At 39.9% G+C, this 20,349-nt stretch overlaps 1 protein-coding gene across 1 annotated transcript; it reads right to left on the bottom strand.

Moving 5' to 3' along the window:
• Nucleotides 1–1,090: 1,090 nt before the first annotated feature.
• On the bottom strand, nucleotides 1,091–18,617 carry TRIM15 (tripartite motif containing 15). Its single transcript, XM_044674711.1, has 7 exons — nucleotides 18,225–18,617; nucleotides 17,098–17,193; nucleotides 14,145–14,375; nucleotides 12,521–12,543; nucleotides 3,940–4,055; nucleotides 3,539–3,571; nucleotides 1,091–1,608 (listed from the first exon to the last, which is right to left on the bottom strand). The coding sequence occupies exons 1-7, from the start codon at nucleotides 18,615–18,617 to the stop codon at nucleotides 1,091–1,093; spliced, it is 1,410 nt and encodes a 469-aa protein (XP_044530646.1).
• Nucleotides 18,618–20,349: the final 1,732 nt, after the last annotated feature.

Below are 20,349 nucleotides of genomic sequence, written 5' to 3'. Positions count from 1 at the left end.
CTCTGTTATTACTCTGAGTTGTTTGGAGATGGCAGGTCTGATGGGAAAAAGGGCTGGTTGTCTGTCCAACAATAACAAGTTCGTTTTGCTTCTAAGAGAGATCAAACTCTCATCATTGTACCATAAACCGGATGCCTATGTAATGCAGGGCTTATCAGCAGCTCAAGGGTGTTGTCCCTTTAGCAATCCCTGGTTTACTTCCCTACTATGGGAGCCCAAGTCTTCAGGATATGATCATAAAGAAGGGCGCCTCTCTGAGTTCTAGAGTCAAAAGAGGGTCTCACTGGATAGGGAAGAGAATTGTACTGATTATTTAGAGGCCACTGTGAGGAGTTTGTGTTTTCTGCCCTTTCTGCGGGGTGGAATGAAAGCTGTTCTGAACCCGACATAAACATTGTTATTTGAAGGCTTATATGAGAGCTGTGGGACTCTTTTGCCTATATGTGGAGACCTAGACATATTTGAGGAAACCCTGGTGGGAGCAACATGAGCTGAAGAGCTGTATAAGTGGGAATTTGGGGTCAGGGAAAGAATTCTGGGAGATGGAGTCCAAAGGTACAAATTTTCTAATTATACAGAGCTATGAATTTGGAGGTATTATCTATAAGACTGTACTGGGCCATGTAAGCCTAACCTTGGGGGATCAGGCCAAGTTTTACTCAATGTTAAGGGTAGAAGATGGCATCTACTAAGAATAGAATGTTAGAATTGGCAATTTCCTAGAGAGCAGCTAGTCTAACCCCCTCATTTTATAATTGATGAAACTGAAGCCTTGAGCAGGGAAATAACTATTGATCTATCTTCTTTCCCTTGTGTCTGTCACTCAGGATGGATCCCGCCTAACACCTTCTCCACATCTCCCCTCCCCAGTACCACCCAGAATATCCATTTAGTTCCATAGACATTCAGCAAACTTTCCGTTCTACCACCACCGACGTTGGGTTAGTTTGGCCTCAGCATTGCAAGGACAGCACTCTTGGAACAATTTCTATAAATGGAGCTGAAAAGGGAAGATGTTGAAGTCTGCTCCATATTAGAGCATGGTGAATGCAGGGGGTCCAGGGAGCCACAAGTGGGCAGAGCATCACCTTCAGGGTTTCAGAGTGAGTCGGGAGCCCTTTTTCCAAATAGCAAAGAAAGGAAAGATTTTGCCGGAGAAAGAGGCAGGAAATGTAAAGATTGTGGTCTGAGTTTCAGCATTGGAAAGGGTCACATGCCCCCCATTATAGTCTAGAGTTACCCGAACCCTTTGGGGAATTTCACTCAGCAGTAGATCAGTGCCTGGGGTGGTGCTGGCCCAGCACTGCTGATAGGAGAAAATCACAGCCCAGACTCCCTCCTCAGTGCTCAGACCCATTTCCCCTTTCCTCTCCATGTCTTCTTGGGCCACACCCACAGTATAACCACCCCCGTCGCCCAGAACCACCTCCATTTCCCAGGAATGGCTTCCTGAAGTGAATCCTTGGGAACCCAGTACGGCAGGGAACCCATCAAAACGCTGGGGATTCTCAGGCAGGTTTTGCTTCTTCCTGGTGTATCTCATTGACTTTCTGTCCTCGGAGATGATCAGGCTACCGTTGGCAGTCTGGGGATCCAGAGTGATGCCTCCTAAAAAGACAACAGCAGAATATTATTAGCCTGATCTTGGGAGGCAGCTGGGTGGCTCAGTGGATAGAGAACCAGACTTAGAGATGGAAAGTCCTGCGTTCAGATATGGACTCAGACATGTCCTCTTTGTGTGACCCTGGGGAAGTCACTTAACCCCCATTTCCTAGCCCTTACAACTCTTCTGCCTTGGCATCAATACGTAGTATTGATTCTAAGATGGAAGGTAAAGGTTTTAAAAAGAAAAAAGCCTGATCTTAATCAAGGCCAGCAATTTTCTTTCAATTCCTGATGAATCTAGGGTCCTTCTACCATCACAACATTTCTCAGATATGTTCCCTTTTCTCCTCTGACACAGCTACCACCTCATCTCACCTCCAGCTAGACCACTGAAATAGCCTTCTAGTGGGACTCTCGGGCCGAGTTTCTCCCCATTCTAGTTCATCATCTGCTTGGCCATCAAGTTCATCTTCCTAAAATGCAAGTTTGATCATGTCGCCTCCCTAAGCAATGAATTCCACCAGCTGGCTCCCTATTGTCCTCAGGATCAAATATAAAATTCCCTGTTGGGCCTGTAAAGCCTTTTTAACAGGCTCTGTTCCTATCTTTCCAGGCTTCTTGTACCCCTTCACCCCACTTACCCTGTACTTCATGACCCTAGCCTCCTTGCTTGTTCCTCACACAAGCACTCGAGTCTCCTGACTCTAGCCATTTTCAATGGCTTTCCCCCATGCCTGGCATTCTCTCCCTTCTCATCTCCGTCTCTTGACTTCCTTGAATTCCTTTGGCTTCAGCTAAAGTCCCACCATCTGCAAGAAGATTTTCTTCAACTTCCTGAATCTTAGTGCCTTCCTTCTGAGGTTATCTCGGTTATTGCTGTTTGTCTGTGGTTGCTTGCATGATGTCTGTCCGTTAGACTGTAAGCTCAAGAGCAGGGACTTCTTTTGCTTTTCTTATATCCCCAATACTTAGTACAGTGCCTGGCACATAGAAGACACTTCAGAAAGAAAGGCTACTTCACTGAATTGGACTTGACAATAGAGGTGGTGTTGCTCTCAGCAAGGAGATTTAATAAGCATAGAAATTTGGAACTGAACACTCCTTAGAAAAGAGCCCTGAAGTCAGGAGTAAGGAAACCGGTTCAGATATCGACTGTGACTCTTTGCACTACCATGGCCAAATCATTTAACCTTACTGAATTTCAGTGTCTTCATCTGTAAGGTGGACGACAATCATTAAAGTACCAAGTTCACATGTTTGCTGGGAGACAAGCACTTTTAAGTGTCAGTTATTATTATTATTATTATTATTATTATCATCACAGAGGCCCTGAGAGAGTGAATTACTTGCTTACAATTCTGCAGCAAGTCAATAGCAGCATAGAATTATAGGACTTATTTGATTAAAAAAAGATGACTGAGATCATCTAGCTCAACCTCCTTTTTCTCCTCTTGAACAGTTTTCAAGGAAACTAAGGCCAAGAATTACAGGGGAAATCACTTAGTCAACTAATCAATCAAAATGCATTTACTATTTATCATGTATTAAATTAAGCTCCTCTGAAGTCAGAGGACTTGGGTCTAAATCCTGCCTTTGACATTACCTTATAACAATGACCTAGGGCAAATCCCTTAACATCCCAAAGCCTGCAGAGTTGGACAAGATGGGCTTTAGATAGTCCTGGATCTATGATCCTCTGATAAGGGACTTGCCCAAGGTCACATACTAGCAGAACCAACACTCGGACAAAACCAGGACTTCTGAACCCAAGTCCAGTGTTTTGTTTACTGATGCTGATACTATCAATCAGAAGGTAAAGATGAGATTTTGGGAGGATTGGTTGCAATTCAGAGAATTAATAATTGAAAGCAAGTTTGAGGAAACCGGCTTCACCCAACTCTTCTCTTCCACCCTATCCCCTCCATGTGTCTACCTGTATTAGTCTCCAGATGAAGCAGCAAGTTTTCTGAGGGAGAGCAGAAATATAGAGATGAGATTGGATCCAGTCTAGTGCATCTGTCAAGCACCCCCTCTGTACTTTGTGTTCTAGGCACTGTGGGAAAAAAAGCTCTTGATTTAATGGGAGAAGAGGGGGAAATCTAGCACTTGCTCTTAGTGAGTAGGATTAGGAGGTTAGGAAAAATTATTGAAAAAATAGAATGATTGGTATATAATGGGGTCAATTAGAGAAGGCTTTCTGGAAAAAAAAGGAGTTTTAAAACTAAAGGCAGAGGGGGAAAAGAGCTTGGTGGAGGCAAGAGGAACTTGTATTCTTCCTTCCCTCTGAGTTGTGCAGGTAGACTCTGGGAAAGCCACAGATCCCTTATTTTTTACCTGAGAACTTCCCCATCATCTCTGGGAGAACACATATTTTTTGGTGGAGATCACGAATTCTTCTTACCAGGCCAGAAGAAATAGGTTCTGGATTGATAAATGTCCCCTTTTCATACCTGTAGACACAGTTTACAAATAAATTGTCTTTAAGTCCACTGAAAGATTAGAGTGACACAACCCCTGATTATGCTGATTATTTTCCTCTTCTTTCTTTTCTTTTTTTTTTTTTTTGGTGGGTGTTTAAAAAGAGAATTTGTTATAGGAATGAAGGAAGAAGGAAGCTGAAGAAAACTATGATGATGCAAAAAACAAAAGACATCAATAAAAACTTATTTAAAATAAAATAGAAAGCGGAGATGGGAAGGGTATTGCAGAATTGGAGAAGGGCAAATGTATCAGTTTTCGAAAGAGCAAAGAGAATCTGTATAGGCTATAAGGCCAGTTAGATGGCACAATGGGAGGGTGTGATGGGCCTGCAGTCAGGAAGACTCATCTCCTGAATTCAGATCTTACCTCAGACACTTATTAGCTGTGTGACCCTGGAAAAGTCACTTTACCCTGTTTGTTTCCTTATCTGTAAAATGAGCTGGAGAAGGAAATGGCAAACCACTCTAGTTTCTTTGCTAAGAAAAACTCAAATGGAGTCACAAAATGTCAGACATGACTGAAAAATAACACAATAGACCCTAAAACAAGCTTGATTTGAGGCTTCATTTCAGGCAAAATGGCTGTTGAAGGTCAAGAAGAGGAATTGCTAATCACTAAGAATTTGCATTCTCCATGACTTTGCCCAAAACAGATTAAGCTAAATGAACATTATTTCCCTTTTTGACAGGAATATTAATCTGCTAAATCAAGAGAATGGTATATATATAATTTATGTAGATGGTAGCAAAGCATTTGACAATCACTCATGCTAGTTTTGTGGTAAAGATAGAGAAAGTGTGAACTAGATCATTATATTACTTTGGAACTGGTTGAATGGCTGGACCCAAGGAACAGACATTAGTGATTTGAAGTCATATAGAAGTAGAAATGTCAATAAAGAAAACAAAGATATAAAGAGAAGCTGTACTAAACCAAGAATATACAGAAGAGGCAGACATTGGAGACATCACAGTTTAGAGGTTGTTGGGAAGTCAGTTTTTTTCCCAAACCCTTACTTTTTCATTTTAGAATTAATACTATATATTGGTTCTATAGGCAATGAAGGTTAAGTGACTTGCCCAGAGTCACACAGCTAGGAAGTATCTGAGGTAAAATGTGAACCAAGAACCTCCTGTCTCCAGCCCTGGCTCTCAATCCACTGAGCCACTTAACTGCTCCGCGAAATCAGTTCTTAATATATCTGAGTGGAGACTTGCAGAAAATTTCCCAAAATCTCAGACCTTATTGTCAAAATAAGATGAACTAGATAATAATAGTAACTACTGACCTATATACCTACTTTCTTAGTTCTACAAAATTTCTATGAGAATGTCATACACAGGCATTGAGGGCATCCTTGATGAAGGTATGAGAAATGAATAAGCAGGTTTTTGCAAATGATATTTAGAGGATCAAGTATTTAGAACTAGAAGCAGCCCTAAAAATCTCATTGACCCTAATCCTTTAATTTACAGATGAGGAAATTACATCCCCAAAAGAAGTAAACCTGCCAAAGGCGACACAGGTAAATAAGTGGTAGAACTGGGATTTAAATCCAAGTCCTTTGACTTCAAATTTGTCACCCTTTCCAGAATATCTGTGTAGTAGTCTAGTCTACTGTCTATAGTCTGTAGTCCAGTATATCTATCTAGTAGTCTAGTCTACTGTTACCCTGCAGTAGACTATACCTTTGCAGTCACATAATTGAAAGGTATAGTGAACATGAGATTTCACTTCGCTTATTGGTTATTTCCTTAAATTTTTTTTTTCCTTTATTGCCACCTTAAGGTCTTTTCCCTCCACTAAGCATTTCTGATGCATGTTGTCAGACTCATACGAGAAATTTTTCTTTGAAAGATGCATTAACAAAGATGACTTTGTTCAGAGTCCCTCTGATTATTAATGTCAAGTGAGGCATGAAATACTTGCCAAAGGTTTTGTCACCATCATGATGTATGCTCACTCTAAATCAGAAAGGGCTTCCAAATAGATGGTGAGTTTCTATATGTTGACTATATTTCCTAAGTAGGGTTACATAAATGCTCAAAAGAGTCCATTATAACTATCTACACTAAAAGAACCAAATGGATGAACAATGCCTGTTGTACAGACTGTATGATATAAAATTGAATGATTGACCCATCCATTAATATGTCGATTTTAGAAAGCTACTGCACATGAACAATGATCCTGGACCCAGAGTTAAACAGGAGGAGGAGGAGAAGAACAGGAATTATCTATGGGAAATTGTGCAATGATTTTAATGACCTTAAGCTTCGATCATAAAGGCATGGCTTTTGAAAGCTAACATTATTAACCCAGTACTGCTGTGAGTCATGGAACAGTACAGTCTTTGAAGAATTCAAGTTGAGAGTCATCTCATTGGAAACATTTGGTGGGTGTGAGTGGGCTGCAACTTATTAAGCAGTTCAGAATTGTATGAGGAAAGCATGCTTTATTAAAGGCAGTCATCAGAGAGATATATGACTGAAAAAAGGAGGCGGGTCAGTTAAGTGGTAAAAGCAAGTGTTAATCACACACCACTTGTGTTCCATTAGTATCCTCATGAAGTCAGAAGAACTACAGGAAAACCATTAGATGGATCCCATGACCAAGTTTTATAGCAGAATCAATCAAACTTTTCATTACTAAGCTACTCTATTCCTGGCACTGTTATAAGAACTGAGAATACAGATCCCAAAACAAATAAATGGCCTTCAAGGACCGCATATTCTATTAGGAAGATACAACATTTATCAGCTAGTGGTGGCCAAGGAAAGGAGCTTTGGTTTAGGCAGTCATAGGGATTATGAGTGTGGAGCCACATGGCAGAGAAATTGTCATGCCATTTCTAAGAATCGCATAAGATTAGGGGGTTATATTTATACCATTAGTGGGACTTTAGGATAAAATTGATGAGATTACATACCCATCACAATATCAGTAAGTCAGCATACTAGAAAGTCTCCAGTGGAGTGCCCCAAGGATCTGTGCTTGTCAGTATGCTATTTAACATATTTTATAAATATTTCGATATGACACATGTAAAAACCCAGTGGAATTGCTTGTTGGCTAAGGGAGGGGGATGGGAGCAGTGGAGGGAAAGAACATGAATCATGTAACCATGGAAAAATATTCTAAATTAATTAATTAAATAAAAATTTTCAAATAAAAAATAGGTATTTGGATAAAGGGACAGATAATATATTACACATTTTCAGATGACACAAAGCTAGAAGGGATCGTTAACATGTTTTGATGATAGAATCAATATGATATGATAAATATGATATTTGAATTGATAAAATGGTATCTAATAGAGATAAATGGAAAGTCCTACACTAGGGCTCAAAAAATCAACTTTTATTTTTTAGTAAAAGATAGGGGAGGCATGGCTAACCAGCAATTCATCTGAAAAATATCGTTTTTTTTTTTTAGTGGATTTCAAGTTCAATAAGTTAATAGTGTAAAGTAGTAATTCAGTCTTGGACTGAATTAAGAGATGCATAATATCTAGGAATAAGAAAGTAATAGTCCATTTTCTGTTTTGTTCAGAACACACTGGCAATTCTGTTTAGTTCCAGATGCCACATTTTGGGAAAGACATTAACAATCTGGAGAGCATTTAAAGGAGAATAATTAGGATAGTAAAGAACCTCAAGGTCATGTCATACGAGTACTGTTTGAAGGAATTGGGGATGCTTAGACTAAAAGATAAAGGATTTTTGAGGGACATGATGACTCTTTAAATATTTTGAGGACTTTCATGGAAGAAAATTTATCATTTTGCGAGGTTCCTGATGACAGAAGCTGGGGGGAAGTTGCACCCTTCCCCCCAAATTTAGGTTTTTTAAAAAAAACAACACAACCTTACTTTTTATCTTAGTAGCAAATCTAAGATAGAAGGGCAAAGACTAGGCAAATGGAGGTAAGTAGCTTGCCCAGGGTCATACAGAGAAGAAGTGTCTGAGGACAGATTTGAAGCCAGGTCCTCTTGACTTCAGGCTTGGCTCTCTATCCACTGGGCCTTCTTGTTGCACTGATTTAGATTTGATTTAAGAAAAAACTTCCTAACAATTAGAATGATCAAAAAATGGAATATGATGCCTTGTGGGGGGAATGAGTACCTCCGCACTGTTGTCTTGAAGCCCCTGTTGAATGACTACTTGTTGAGTATTATAGTGGGGATTCTTTTTCATGAATAAATTGGTCTGAATGGTCATTGAGATTCCTTCCAATTTTAAAATTCTGTAATTCTTTGAAAATGATAACTATTAAAGCAGGAGTGTTTAAAATAGATATAAGGAAGAACTTCCTGATGTGACTCACTACTACTCATGATGACAGCACATTTAGGTTTGCAATGCATTTTCCTCACAGCAGTCTTGTGACTGTATGATTTTCTCCCTTTTACAACTGAGGAAACGGAAAGTTGGAGAGGGAAAGTGATTTACCCATGGTGATACCAACTGCTGAGAGACAAGCCATGAGCGACTATCAGAAGGCCTTCACTCTCTTTTGCGACAATTGCAAGAGGGAAAGCTACAGTACCAAAGATTCACAGCTTGGGGTGATGATGCATACCAGTCAAAGGACCTTCCACATCCTAACAAGGCTACTTTTCCTAGCTACCACAAATTGTAAACTCATTTATCTATTATTTTAGATTTCATTTATTTACTACAAAACTCTGTTGGCCAGCAGAAATGCTAAGGAGTGTATTTAAGGCTTTATTTAAATAGGGCATAAGAAGGGGGATTGCAGGGTTTGGGAAGAGGGAAAGAACATGAAACATGTAAATATAGGAAAATATTCAAAATAAAAATAAAAATGGAAAAAAAAACAAATAGGGCACAAGAGAGAACAATTCTTATTCTAGGGAGATGTCAAGTTTGGTTTGCACTGGGAGCTTGGGAGTTAAATTTTTTTTTTTAAATCCTTACCTTCCATCTTAGAATTAATACTGGGTATTGGTTCTAAGGCAGAAGAGCAGGAAGGGCCAGGCAATGGAGGTTAAGTGACTTGCCCAGGGCCACACAGCTAGGAAGTGTCTGAATCCAGATTTGAACCAGGACCTCCCCTCTCCAGGCCTGGCTCTCTATCTATCAAGCCACCTAGCTGCCCTCAAGGACTTGTGATTCTAAGACTAGTGTTATTCCCCAAGATCAACTCTGTTGGCATCACCTTCTATATTGACTGAGAGAAGATAGCTTAGACACCATCACTGAAAAGACACTCTATTCTGTCCTTTGGGTAAGAAAGCAGATGGATGGGGTAAGAGAGATGTGGGACCAGAGGAAGAGGGAAGGAGAGAGCATGCGTGCGGATGAGAATATAGGAGATAGATAAACATCCCAACTTACAGAGGCACCTTTAGGAGACTCCTGAATATGTGAGAGGCTGGCTTATTGCCTGCTAGTCACCTCACTTTAGTGAGGGCACTCTATGGGCCCAGGTCTTTCTAGGCATGGCAGAGAGATAGAAAAGGAGGCAAAACTGGAGTTCTAACTCTATTGCTGAAGAGGGTGAAGTTTAGTCTTATCCTTGGAGAGCTGGGGAGAAACCCTAGTGACTGGTAGGATCCCAATTGGGTAGAGTCAGGGAAGACTTCTTAAAGGACACCTTGGAAAACTATGGTGGGTTTCCTATAGAACCAAAGACACGACATATTCACTAGCTCCTGTCCACTTTGGGATCTCTGCTGGGTTTTTTGCACCCCAACTTCTGTCATCAGGAACCTAGCAAAATGAATCAAATTTTTCTTCCATGAAAGTCCTTCAAATACTTAAAGAGTCATCATGTCCCTCATAAATAATATCTGGAGCTATTTATTCATCCATAGTTATTTGCTTCTTTCTCCATTAGATTGTAAGCTTTTTGAAGACAGGGACTTTCTTTTACCTCTTTTGGTATCCCTTGAACTTAGCATAGTGCCTAATGCATAGTAGGTTCTTTAATAGATGTTTATTGATTAAAAGAAGTTGTGTTGTACCAGAAAAAGAAATGAATTTGTAGCATTATTGTCTGGCGGTTAATTGGTCTCACTACTACTTATTTATCTGGGTGATCTTGGGCAAGTCACATACACTTAGTGTGATTCTGTCCCTCATTTTATGTATTGTTGTGGGGTTCTAATGAAATAATATATGTTACGTTCTATGTTATGAATGGTTTCTGATGCTAAAGGCAAAGACATTCACTTTCAATATGTTATATTAAATTAATACAATAATATATTATATAGTATTTAATAAAATAAAATAAAAAATATTATTTATACATACACATATATATAAAATGAATATGCCTTTTCTTACCTATGAAGGAAAAGGGAGAGGGAGATGAGTTCTGGTGGTCCAGCATTCCTTTCTCTCTGTCTACCACAGAAAGATTTTCCCCAAAGAAACAACTATATGTATGGAAGTGAGATCCCGGGAGAAGTCCACAAAAATCTTATTATAGCTTAAAAAAAATTTTTTTTTGAATGGACATGTTTTCCATGTCATAGGAATCTCATGGTGAGGAATACTCTACCAGTACAGATCTGCATCTGCTCTGCAAATTAAGAGTTTCAGTAATCTGGTGTACTGAAAGAGTAAATGAATTGGCTAGGGTCACACAGCCAATATGTTTTTTTTTTTATTTATTAATGATTTATTAAGCAATACGTGCAAACTGCCTAAGAAACCAGGACCAGGTCCCTCCCTCAGCTTATGGCTGGACCCTAAATACAGGGAGAGACAGATTTTTTATAAATTAAAAACAATTAATCAATTAATTAAAAAGAGATGGCACAACATTAGGTAGTCTGATTTAATTGGAGAAAAGATTAGGGACATTCCAAGTTGATAGGGGAAAAGTGACCAGATGCAATTTCCTAAATTCAGGAAGGGAAGTGTCCCATTCCTCCTAAATAGCCAATATGTTCTAAACACAGTCCTTGCTTAAACTGAGGTCTTTTTCTCCACCCTCGCTGCCACTCTTTCTTGTGGCTTAATGATAATACTAGCAATAATGTGGTATAGTGCAGAGATGCCAAACTCAGCTCATGTACCTGACCAATCAAAATAAAATGACAATTGTTTAACATAATAAATAAAAATATAATGCCCTGTAATGTTAATTTAGGGTTGTCTAAATCCATATATGGCCTGCAGGGATCTATTTTCATTTGAGCTTGATCTCATTGGAATAATTGGAATAAAGACCTAGGTCCAAATTTTCCTTCAGATATTTACTAGGGGACTTTGGGCAAGTCACTTTGCCCTTCCGGGCCCCAGTTTCCTCATCTTTAAAATGAGGGAGTTACAATGACCCAGTGTTCTCTAAGATCCTCTCCAACTTTTTTTTTAAACCCTTAACTTCTGTGTATTGGCTCCTTGGTGGAAGAGTGGTAAAGGTGGGCAATGGGGGTCAAGTGACTTGCCCAGGGTCACACAGCTGGGAAGTGTCTGAGGCCGAATTTGAACCCAGGACCTCCCGTCTCTAGGCCTGGTTCTCAATCCACTGAGCTACCCAGCTGCCCCCCTCTCCATCTTTTAATCCATGACCACATGACTTCTTCATGTCATCCTAGAAACCTAATCTCCATGGATAACATTTCTGTGGGAAAATGTGTTTAAATGCCAAAGAATAGACTTCAGAATACAACCGATTGGCCAATTAGGAAGAATCTGTGCGTGTGTGTGTGTGTGTGTGTGTGTCGGTTTGACATAGGAGTAATATGGCATTATAGCTGTGTTTGTTACTAGGGGGAGTGTGTGGATAAAAGAATGAGTGAGATAGCATATGCACATCAATGGGCTTGAGACTTTATGGGATTGTGTCAGGGCAGGGGTGTATATGTGGAAGACAATATCTGAAATACTGCTAGATCTGAATTCAGAACATTTGCATTCTAGTCTTAACCTTGAACACCGCATACTATAAATACGAAGAATGCCTTTGACAGAATCCCCTACAATGATAGGACTTCATTATACAATAAATGTTTTTTTAATTTTTATATAAATGTGTTTCTCATAAAATGGGGATAACAATACTTGTGTTTTCTACCTCATATGGTTGTTGTGACATAACCCTCTTCTAAACTTTAAAATGCTATACAAGGGGCAGCTGGGTGGCTCAGTGGATTGAGAATCAGGCCTAGAGATGGGAGGTCCTGCATTCACATCTGGCCTTCTACCTGTGTGACCCTGGGCAAGTCACTTAACCTCTATTGTCTAACCCTTACTGCTGTTCTGCCTTAGAGCCAATACACAGTATTGATTCTCAGATGGAAGGTAAGAGTTTTAAAAAAAATGCTATACGAATATGTGCAATGGCTATTTGAATGCCTATCTTTATATCAATGTGGATACTAATTGTAGGTATGTATTCATTCATGGCTTAGTGGTAGGTATGAGGGAAGTAGGACTGAAAAAGAAGGACCTACCTGTTTAGAGTCATTCTGACGTCCTAGAAAAAAATAAAATAAGAACATGTACTTAGTGTTCCAAATCCACTTTAAACTCTTTTTCTTCTTTCTTTCCATATCTACTTGCAGAGCTACTTCTTGAGGGAAATGTGGAATCATAGAATGTGGGAACTGAAAGGGGCCTTAGATTCCATGTAATTTAATCTCCTCATTTTATAAAAGAGGATTCTCAAGCTTAGATTGGGGCAAATTACTTGCCCAAGATCACACTGAAAATGGATGACAGGGCGACAGTGAGGTGGATAAGTGTATAGAGAAGAAAGCTTGGATATAGAATGTCCTGGGTTCACATTTGGCCTCAGATATTTCCTAGCTGTGTGACCCTGGGCAAGTCATTTAATCCCAATTATATGGCCCTTACCTTCTTTTCGTCTAAGAATTCATACTAAGACAGAAGGTAAGGTTTAAAAAAAGAAGAAGAAAGGAAGGAAGGAAGAAAAAAGAAACAAAGAAGACAAATAAAGAACAGAAGGAAGGAAAGAAAGAAGGAAAGGAAGGAAGGAAATGAATGGCAGAGCTAAAACTAAAGCCGGCACTCAGTCCAGTCAAGGGTATGCTGGAGTCAGCTTGTACTGGCTCTTGGGAGCCAAATCTTAAATTTTCTGTGTGAGCATTTATGCCTCAGAAATTGGCAAACATAACAGATCAGAACTTGTTAAACTTAAAAGTGTACCATGCAAACATTTTCCCCCTGAGGATAGATCCTGTCTATTATATTATACAACTTCTTCCTAATTTAATACCCCCTTACTTTAATTTATGGCCACTTATCATTTTGCACCTGTTTCATGTTTTCTGTGTCTTATACATGTTCCTTGCTTGGGCGTCCTATTTCTGTCAATCTGGTAACTCTCTGAAGTCAGGAACAAACTATTAGGATGCCAAGCTGTACATTTATTCATTCATTCATTCATTCATTTTTAAAAAAAAGCCCTTACCTTCTGTCTTAGAATCAATACTGTGTATTGGCTGCAAGGCAGAAGAGTGGTAAAGGCTAGGCAATGGGGGTCAAATGACTTGCCCAGGGTCACACAGCTGGGAAGTGTCTGAGGCCAGATTTGAACCTAGGACCTCCCGTTTCTAGGCTTGGCTCTCAATCTACTGAGCTACCCAGCTGCCCCCACTAAGTTGTATATTTAGAGATGCAAAAAGGCCATTGAAACTAATTGCTTTTTATAGATGAAGAATCTGAGGCTAAATGACTTCCCCAGAATCACATAGCTAATAAGTGTCTGAAGCACAATTTAAATTTAGATTTTCCTGACCGGAAGTCCAGTGCTCTATCTACACATCTGACTCCTGCCACTGCCACTTACTCATTTTGTGACCTTCTTAATAGAGCCCTTGATTTTCCCCTCTGTGAAACAAGGGATCTAGACTAAATGGTTTAGGAAGTCCCTTTCAGCTCAGATATTCTATGACTATTTCCTTCCTACCATCAATATCAATTCCTTTTCCACTTAGACTAACAAAATTCTATACAACTAGAGAGGGTTCTGTCCAAAGTCAGAATAAAAAAAGTCTGACTGATTCACATTCTTACTCATGGCTGGGCATGGATAAGGGAGGAAGTCTCTCTTACCTTTAGGAGCTCATTTGCTGGTTGTTGGCACTTCCCTTCTAATTCCTTGATGTGAGCCCCTAGCCGAGCAATCTCTTCAGAGATCTTGGCAATGTAATGAGTTCTCTCCTTCCTGATCTCCTTTTCTAGCTCCCCCAGCTGATCCAGGAGAAGGTGCTGCTGCACCTGAAGCACTTTCTGTAACTGTTTAAATACCTCTTCCACGTGCTGCTTCTTAGATTCAATCTGGGTCTGCAATGGAAAGGCAGAGAATAGGAGAGGGAAGCTTGTAGTCAGGAAAGGAATTGAGGGGAGTCATCTATCCTCACATCCCATGTCCTAGAAAGGTTCATCTTTATGGATGGGTAAAAATGACATAAGATAACCATTCCAAAACCAGTTCCCCAAAGCACCAATACTATAACAGCAAGAAATACTTAGGGTAGATCCCAGGAAGGACTTACTAAATGATGGTGATGATAGTTGAGCATCATCTGCTCTTCTATGCTAGAAATTGCTAAAGGTTTTATTTTTTAAACCCTTACTTTCTGACTTGGAATCAACTCTAAAATATTGGTTCCAAGGCAGAAGAGCTGTAAGGGCTAGGCAATAGGAGGTTAAGTGATTTGCCCAGAGCCACAGTTAGGAAGTATCTGAGATCAGATTTGAGCCCAGGACCTCCTGACTCTTGGCCTGGCTCTCAATCCACTGATCTAACTGCTCCTTTAAAGTTTTTTTTTAATAACTTTTTGTAATTTTAATGGTCCTTTTGAATTTGTGGTGTTATATTTTTAGTGGTATGTGTATAACCTCTATATGTCCTTATGACATCTTTGTGCGATAAATGGGGATGATTTTTCCCATTTCCCATTTGAAGAAATTAAAGTAAATGATTTACCCAGTGTCACAATCTGTTACAGAGAAATGGCTATAGGAAGGGAACAAACATTTATTAAGTGTCTACTATGAACTAGGCATTGTACTAAGTGCTTTACAGACATTATCTACTTTGACCCTCACAATAACTCTGTGAGTTGGGTGCTATTATTACCCATTTTATAGACAAGGAAATGGAGGCAGACAGTGGTTAAATAACAGGTCACACAGCTAATAAATTTGTCTGAGACCAAATTTGATTCATATCTTCTTGACTCCAGGCTCAGCATTCTATCCACTGCATGATCTAACAGATTTTAGGTTATAAATTCTGGCAATGGAGACCAGCAAGTCATTTTCAACTTAAATGTGTTCTTATTAGCTATAGTTAACATTTATCTGGTACCTACTGCATGCTAGATACTGTGCTAAACATTTAATTATTATCTCATTTAATCTTTACAACCTTGGGAGGTAGGTGCTATCATCTTCATCTTACAGTTAAGGAATCAAAGGCAAACAGAGGTTAAGTGACTTTAGACTAGAGTTATATAGCTATTAAGTATCTGAATCTGGATTTGAACTCAGGTCTTCCTGACTCCAGGCCCAGCACTTTATCCACTGTGCTACCTAGCTACAATGGAGCATAGAAAAGTACAGAAATGCCTGGAGTATAAAGAAGTTATTTGTCCATGGTTACATAGCTAGCATGTATCAGAAGTAGGACTTGAATCCAAAACTTGCTGAGTGTAAGGTTATCCATTATACCACACAAACTATTAAAAGTCCCTTATTAGATTACTATTACCCTAATATATATGCTAATGGAGAGGAGAGACACAAATGACTAAACACTTAGAGTTTGGAAGGGTGGGTATTATTCCCACTTTACTGATGAGAAAAATGAAACTCAGAGAAATTGATTTACCTACCCATGATCAACAAGTAATTGGTATCAAACCTAGAATTGAATTTAGGTGCCTTAATTCCAAATCTATGGGTCTTAAAATAGATTTCCTGAGTATCATTCCAGAAGCCTTTCCACTAGACCATCTTTTCTAGGATGACATTTCCCTGGCCTTGCTTTTCATCTATATCAGTTGGTTTCATTAGATTATTGAATGGAGAGTCAGGACATCTGGGTTTAAACCTCAGGTCTGCTACTTACTGGATTTGTGACCTTAGATAAGTCACTCTGTATTCCTCAATTTCCTCATGTATAAGATAAGAAGTTTGGACAGAATGGTTTCTGAATTCCTCCCAAGTCTAAATCTTATCATCCTGATACCTTCTTTTTCAGGATATCATTTTCCTACTCTGTAAAATCAGGGTTGGACCAGATGGTCATAAATATCCCTTTTAGCTCAAATTCTCAGTTTTAGGGGAAAGGGAATTTATGGGAAAGGTAATAGATGTTTTTGAGCACTAAGGCTGGAAGAATGGAATTGATAAAATTTCAGTACCCTTTCCTTGCCCCAGTCTTGTACATCGTTAAAATAACAATAGCTTACATTTACATAATGCTTTAAAATTTGCAAAACATGTAATATGTATCATGTCATTTGAGCTTCACAACATCCCCCATGCAGTAAATATTCCCATTTGACAGATGGGAAGAATGAAATACAGAGAAAGTGTCTTACCCAAGGTCAGGGGTTGGTAACGTATGGCTCTCGAGCCATATCTGGCTCTTTTGAGGGCAGATATGGCTCTTTCTGCAGGAGCCATAAAGTCCATTTTTTTTCAGGCGCTGTTACAGGAGCGTGCACTGTGAGCACTGTACGGCTCTCACGAAATTATATTTTAAAAAATGTGGTGTTTATGGCTCTCACGGCCAAAAACGTTGCCGACCCCTGCCCAAGGTCATACAAGCGTTAGGTAGCAGAAGCAATATTTGACCCTAGGTCTTCTAAAAATTTTCCATTTTACAGAAGAGGAAAATGAAGTAAATGATTTGCCTATAATTATATAGCTAATAAGAGGTGGGATTTGAAGGTCTTTCTGACTTAAGGACCAGTACTTAATTTACCACTAGTCTTCCCTAAAGTTTGTGAGAGAAACCTCCAACAGGGATAGCTGGCTGGCAATGCCTCCTTACCAAGAGCACCTGGAGCTTCTGGTCTTCTCCATATTTCATATCTTCCATTTCTTTTTTCTCTAAACACAGGTCCTCTAACCTACTCCGGAGTCGTTCCTGGTGGAAGAAAGTAAGTTGAAGAATCCTTACACTGGATGATAACTCTTGTATATTTGAGAGATAGGTGTGTTAGGCTGGTTTCCCTAAAGAAAATGGTGAACATTTTTAGAAGACCTAAGGTCAAATATTGCTTCTCTTACCTATTACCTGTGCAACCTTGGGTAAGACACTTTTTTTGTACCTCAGTTTTCCCATCTGTAAAATGAAGGATCTAGACTCTGGACTATTCTCTAAGATTCCTTTCAACTTTATCTTTTATAAATTCTATGAATCCACCTCCCCAAATAAGTACGACCACTTCCACTATCCTCAGAACCAGCAAGGGGCATTATAGAATTATCAGTCAAAGAGCTGGGACTTTGACTGTGCCATCTCAATCGAAATGGAAGATTTATTCTTTTATATATATATATATATAGGCTTTTTTTTTTTTAACCCTTACCTTCCACCTTAGAATCAATACTGTGTATTGGCTCCAAGGCAGAAGAGTGGTAAGGGCTAGGCAATAGGGGTCACGTGACTTGCCCAGGGTCACACAGCTAGGAAGTGTCTGAGGCCAGATTTGATCCTAGGACCTCCCGTCTCTAGGCCTGGTTCTCACTCCACTGAGCTACCCAGCTGCCCCCTATATGTAGGCTTTTAAAAAAATCATTCATTTCCTTTCCTTTCTTCTCTCCAGCCCCAATCCCAACCTCACTTCTTTTTCCTCTGGGAAATTTCTGTTCTGAAGAAGAATCTCTAAATTCTTCCTCCAAGGTACAGTAATTGTCATTCTCCAATTTCATTGGGAGTTTCCTATGAGAAAGAAATATTCCTCTCTATTTTGCCTCCCACATCTTGTCTCTCTCATCTGACTGGGAGCTCTTTTAGGCTAGGGAAAGTGTCCCTTTCCTCTGGATTCTTCCCATTACCTGTAACAGAACAAGACTCTGCCCTGCTTCACTAACTGTGAAAATGGGGGTTTCCAAGGTAGAAGTAGGACCATCAAACCACCCTTACCCAAGCAGGGACAATCGAGAGCTTCCTACCCTGTAGGGTCGAATGGCTTCATCCAGGAGTACCACAGCATGAGCTTGGTGATTGGAACCCTCCCGACAGAGCACGCAAAGGAATTCCCCGTCTTTCTCACAGAAGAAGTAAATTTTCTCACCATGCTCATCACAGTGAGTCTCTCCTATTGGGCCCAGGAACTTAAGGTTCTCAGTGGCCCAGCCCCAGGGCTGGTGGACCTCTGGCTGTCTCTTATCCTTGCAGATTGGACACAGCTTGGAGGGATAGTCTCCCATCGGTAAGGGTGAGGTGAGGCAGGATCTGCAGAAGATATGTCCACAGGGGGCACTCACTGGGTCCTTGGGGATGCCAATACAAATGGGGCAGTCTACCTCCTCATGGACTATCTGCAGGGAGGGAGTGGACGGCATCACGGTTTATCCCAGTTTGAGCTCCTCTGGGACTCTGCTACTTTTTCCATAAAATTTCTTTCCTCTCTATTCAAATAAGTCAGTGAAGGAAAAGAATAGAAAGAGATCCAAGCCTCTGTTTCCTTATCTGTAAAACGAGGGGGGTGGGTTGGTCTAGAGATGATATTTAAGTTGCCTTCCAGCTCTAAGCCCTGTGATCCTATGGAAGTCTGAAAGGAAAATTGTCTTATCCCGTCCTACTCCTCCCTACACCCCCAGCTTCTAAGTGTCAGCTGAGAAAGTTCAAACTCCAGGGAATCAGTTTTTCTTTACCCAGCATTCTCTAGGTCCCAGAACTGAAGACCTTTGCCAAGTGAGTCAAGCTCTTATTAAGGTTTTATTGTAAGGTCTTCCTGTGGGAAGGGGAGGGGAAGGTGATGAAAGATGCTAGGGAAGCATAGTGTTCTGGAATGCCTCACCCTGGCTAGTGTGTGCATTGGAGGGAAGAGAGGAGATCTAAGGGAGTTCAGGAAGGGGGAGGAGAGACTTTTTGTTAAATAAACTGGTGAGAGGCCATAAACCTAAGGTAGCAGGGAGTGCCCAGGACTGCAAAGTCCAAGAGGTGGTGATTTGCTTCCGGCATTGGGGGAGGACTCCACTGTAGCTCATTACAAATTAGAAATGTATAAGGACAGATCAATCCCCTCCAATGGACTCCTTCCAACTCTTGCCTCAAACTCCTTTCCTTTATTTTCCATTTCTCCCTTCCCCATATTCTTCCTCAAATCCATGCCTCTTCCAACCACCCCTATAGTTTTTCAAAAAAGGTTTGGTGGAAAGAGTAGTAATGGTCATAACTTCCATCTATATGGTGCTTTAAATGACAAAATCACAAGGGAGAGTGGAACCCAAAGATTTGGTTTCCAGTCTTTGTCCTCTATTACCTGTTTGATCCCTAGTTTATCTTCAAAATGAAGATAATAATTCTTTTAATAACTCTCTCCCTCCCATGGTTGATGTGAGGCTCAAATGAAATCAATGACCATAGAACCCAGAAAATTCATATGAGCATGAATTATTAGTAAAGTTTCCCAAAAGACAGAGATGACAGAAAATGGAGGAAGAGGTACACTGTTGACAAGGAGCTGGCCCTGACATCCTGGAGCTCTAAAACCTGAGAAATAGTTGAACATTATTTCACTAAGCCTGAAAGGGAAGTGGTTGAGAAGCACCAAGGTCTAGATCAGCAGTTCTCAAATGTTTTGGTCTCAGGACCCCTTTATTCTTGTAAAACTTGTCAGGGAGTAGGCAGCTGAGTGGCTCAGTGGACTGAGAGTCAGACCCAGAGACAGGAGGTTCTGGGTTCAAGTCTGGCCTCTGACACTTCCTAACTGGGTGACACTGGGCAAGTCACTTTTTTTGCCTTAGAACCAATACCCAGTATTGATTCTAAGATGGAAGGTAAAGGTTTAAAAAAAAATTGTCAAGGACCTCAAAGGGCTTTTGTTTATATGGATTATATTTACTATATTAAAAATTAAAGTTTATAAAATTTAAATATATTTATTAATTAAAAATAATAATTCCATTATATGTCAAAACAAATAGCATATTTTAAGTTAAAAAACTACATTTTCCAAAACAAAAAATTATCGACTAGAATGGCATTGCTTTATGTATTTTTGCAAATGCTTAAGTGAGGACTGCTAGTTTCTCATATCTTCTTCTGCATTCAGTCTGTTGTGTTACATTG

This window comes from Gracilinanus agilis, chromosome 4, assembly GCF_016433145.1.
Source record: "Gracilinanus agilis isolate LMUSP501 chromosome 4, AgileGrace, whole genome shotgun sequence".
Taxonomy (NCBI): Eukaryota; Metazoa; Chordata; class Mammalia; order Didelphimorphia; family Didelphidae; genus Gracilinanus; species Gracilinanus agilis.
This window is presented reverse-complemented; position numbering and strand designations above follow the sequence as displayed.

Bases quoted from the DNA above. Each gene is read 5' to 3' on its own strand.
- TRIM15 (XM_044674711.1), bottom strand. From the start codon at position 18,617: ATGCCGTCCACTCCCTCCCTGCAGATAGTCCATGAGGAGGTAGACTGC. The intron at 12,544-14,144 runs GTAAGAGAGACT...ATTTTTTTCTAG, and splicing joins CAGCAAATGAGCTCCTAAAG to GACGTCAGAATGACTCTAAA. The intron at 1,609-3,538 runs GTAGACACATGG...TTGTCTTTTTAG, and splicing joins TCATCTGGAGACTAATACAG to GAGGCATCACTCTGGATCCC.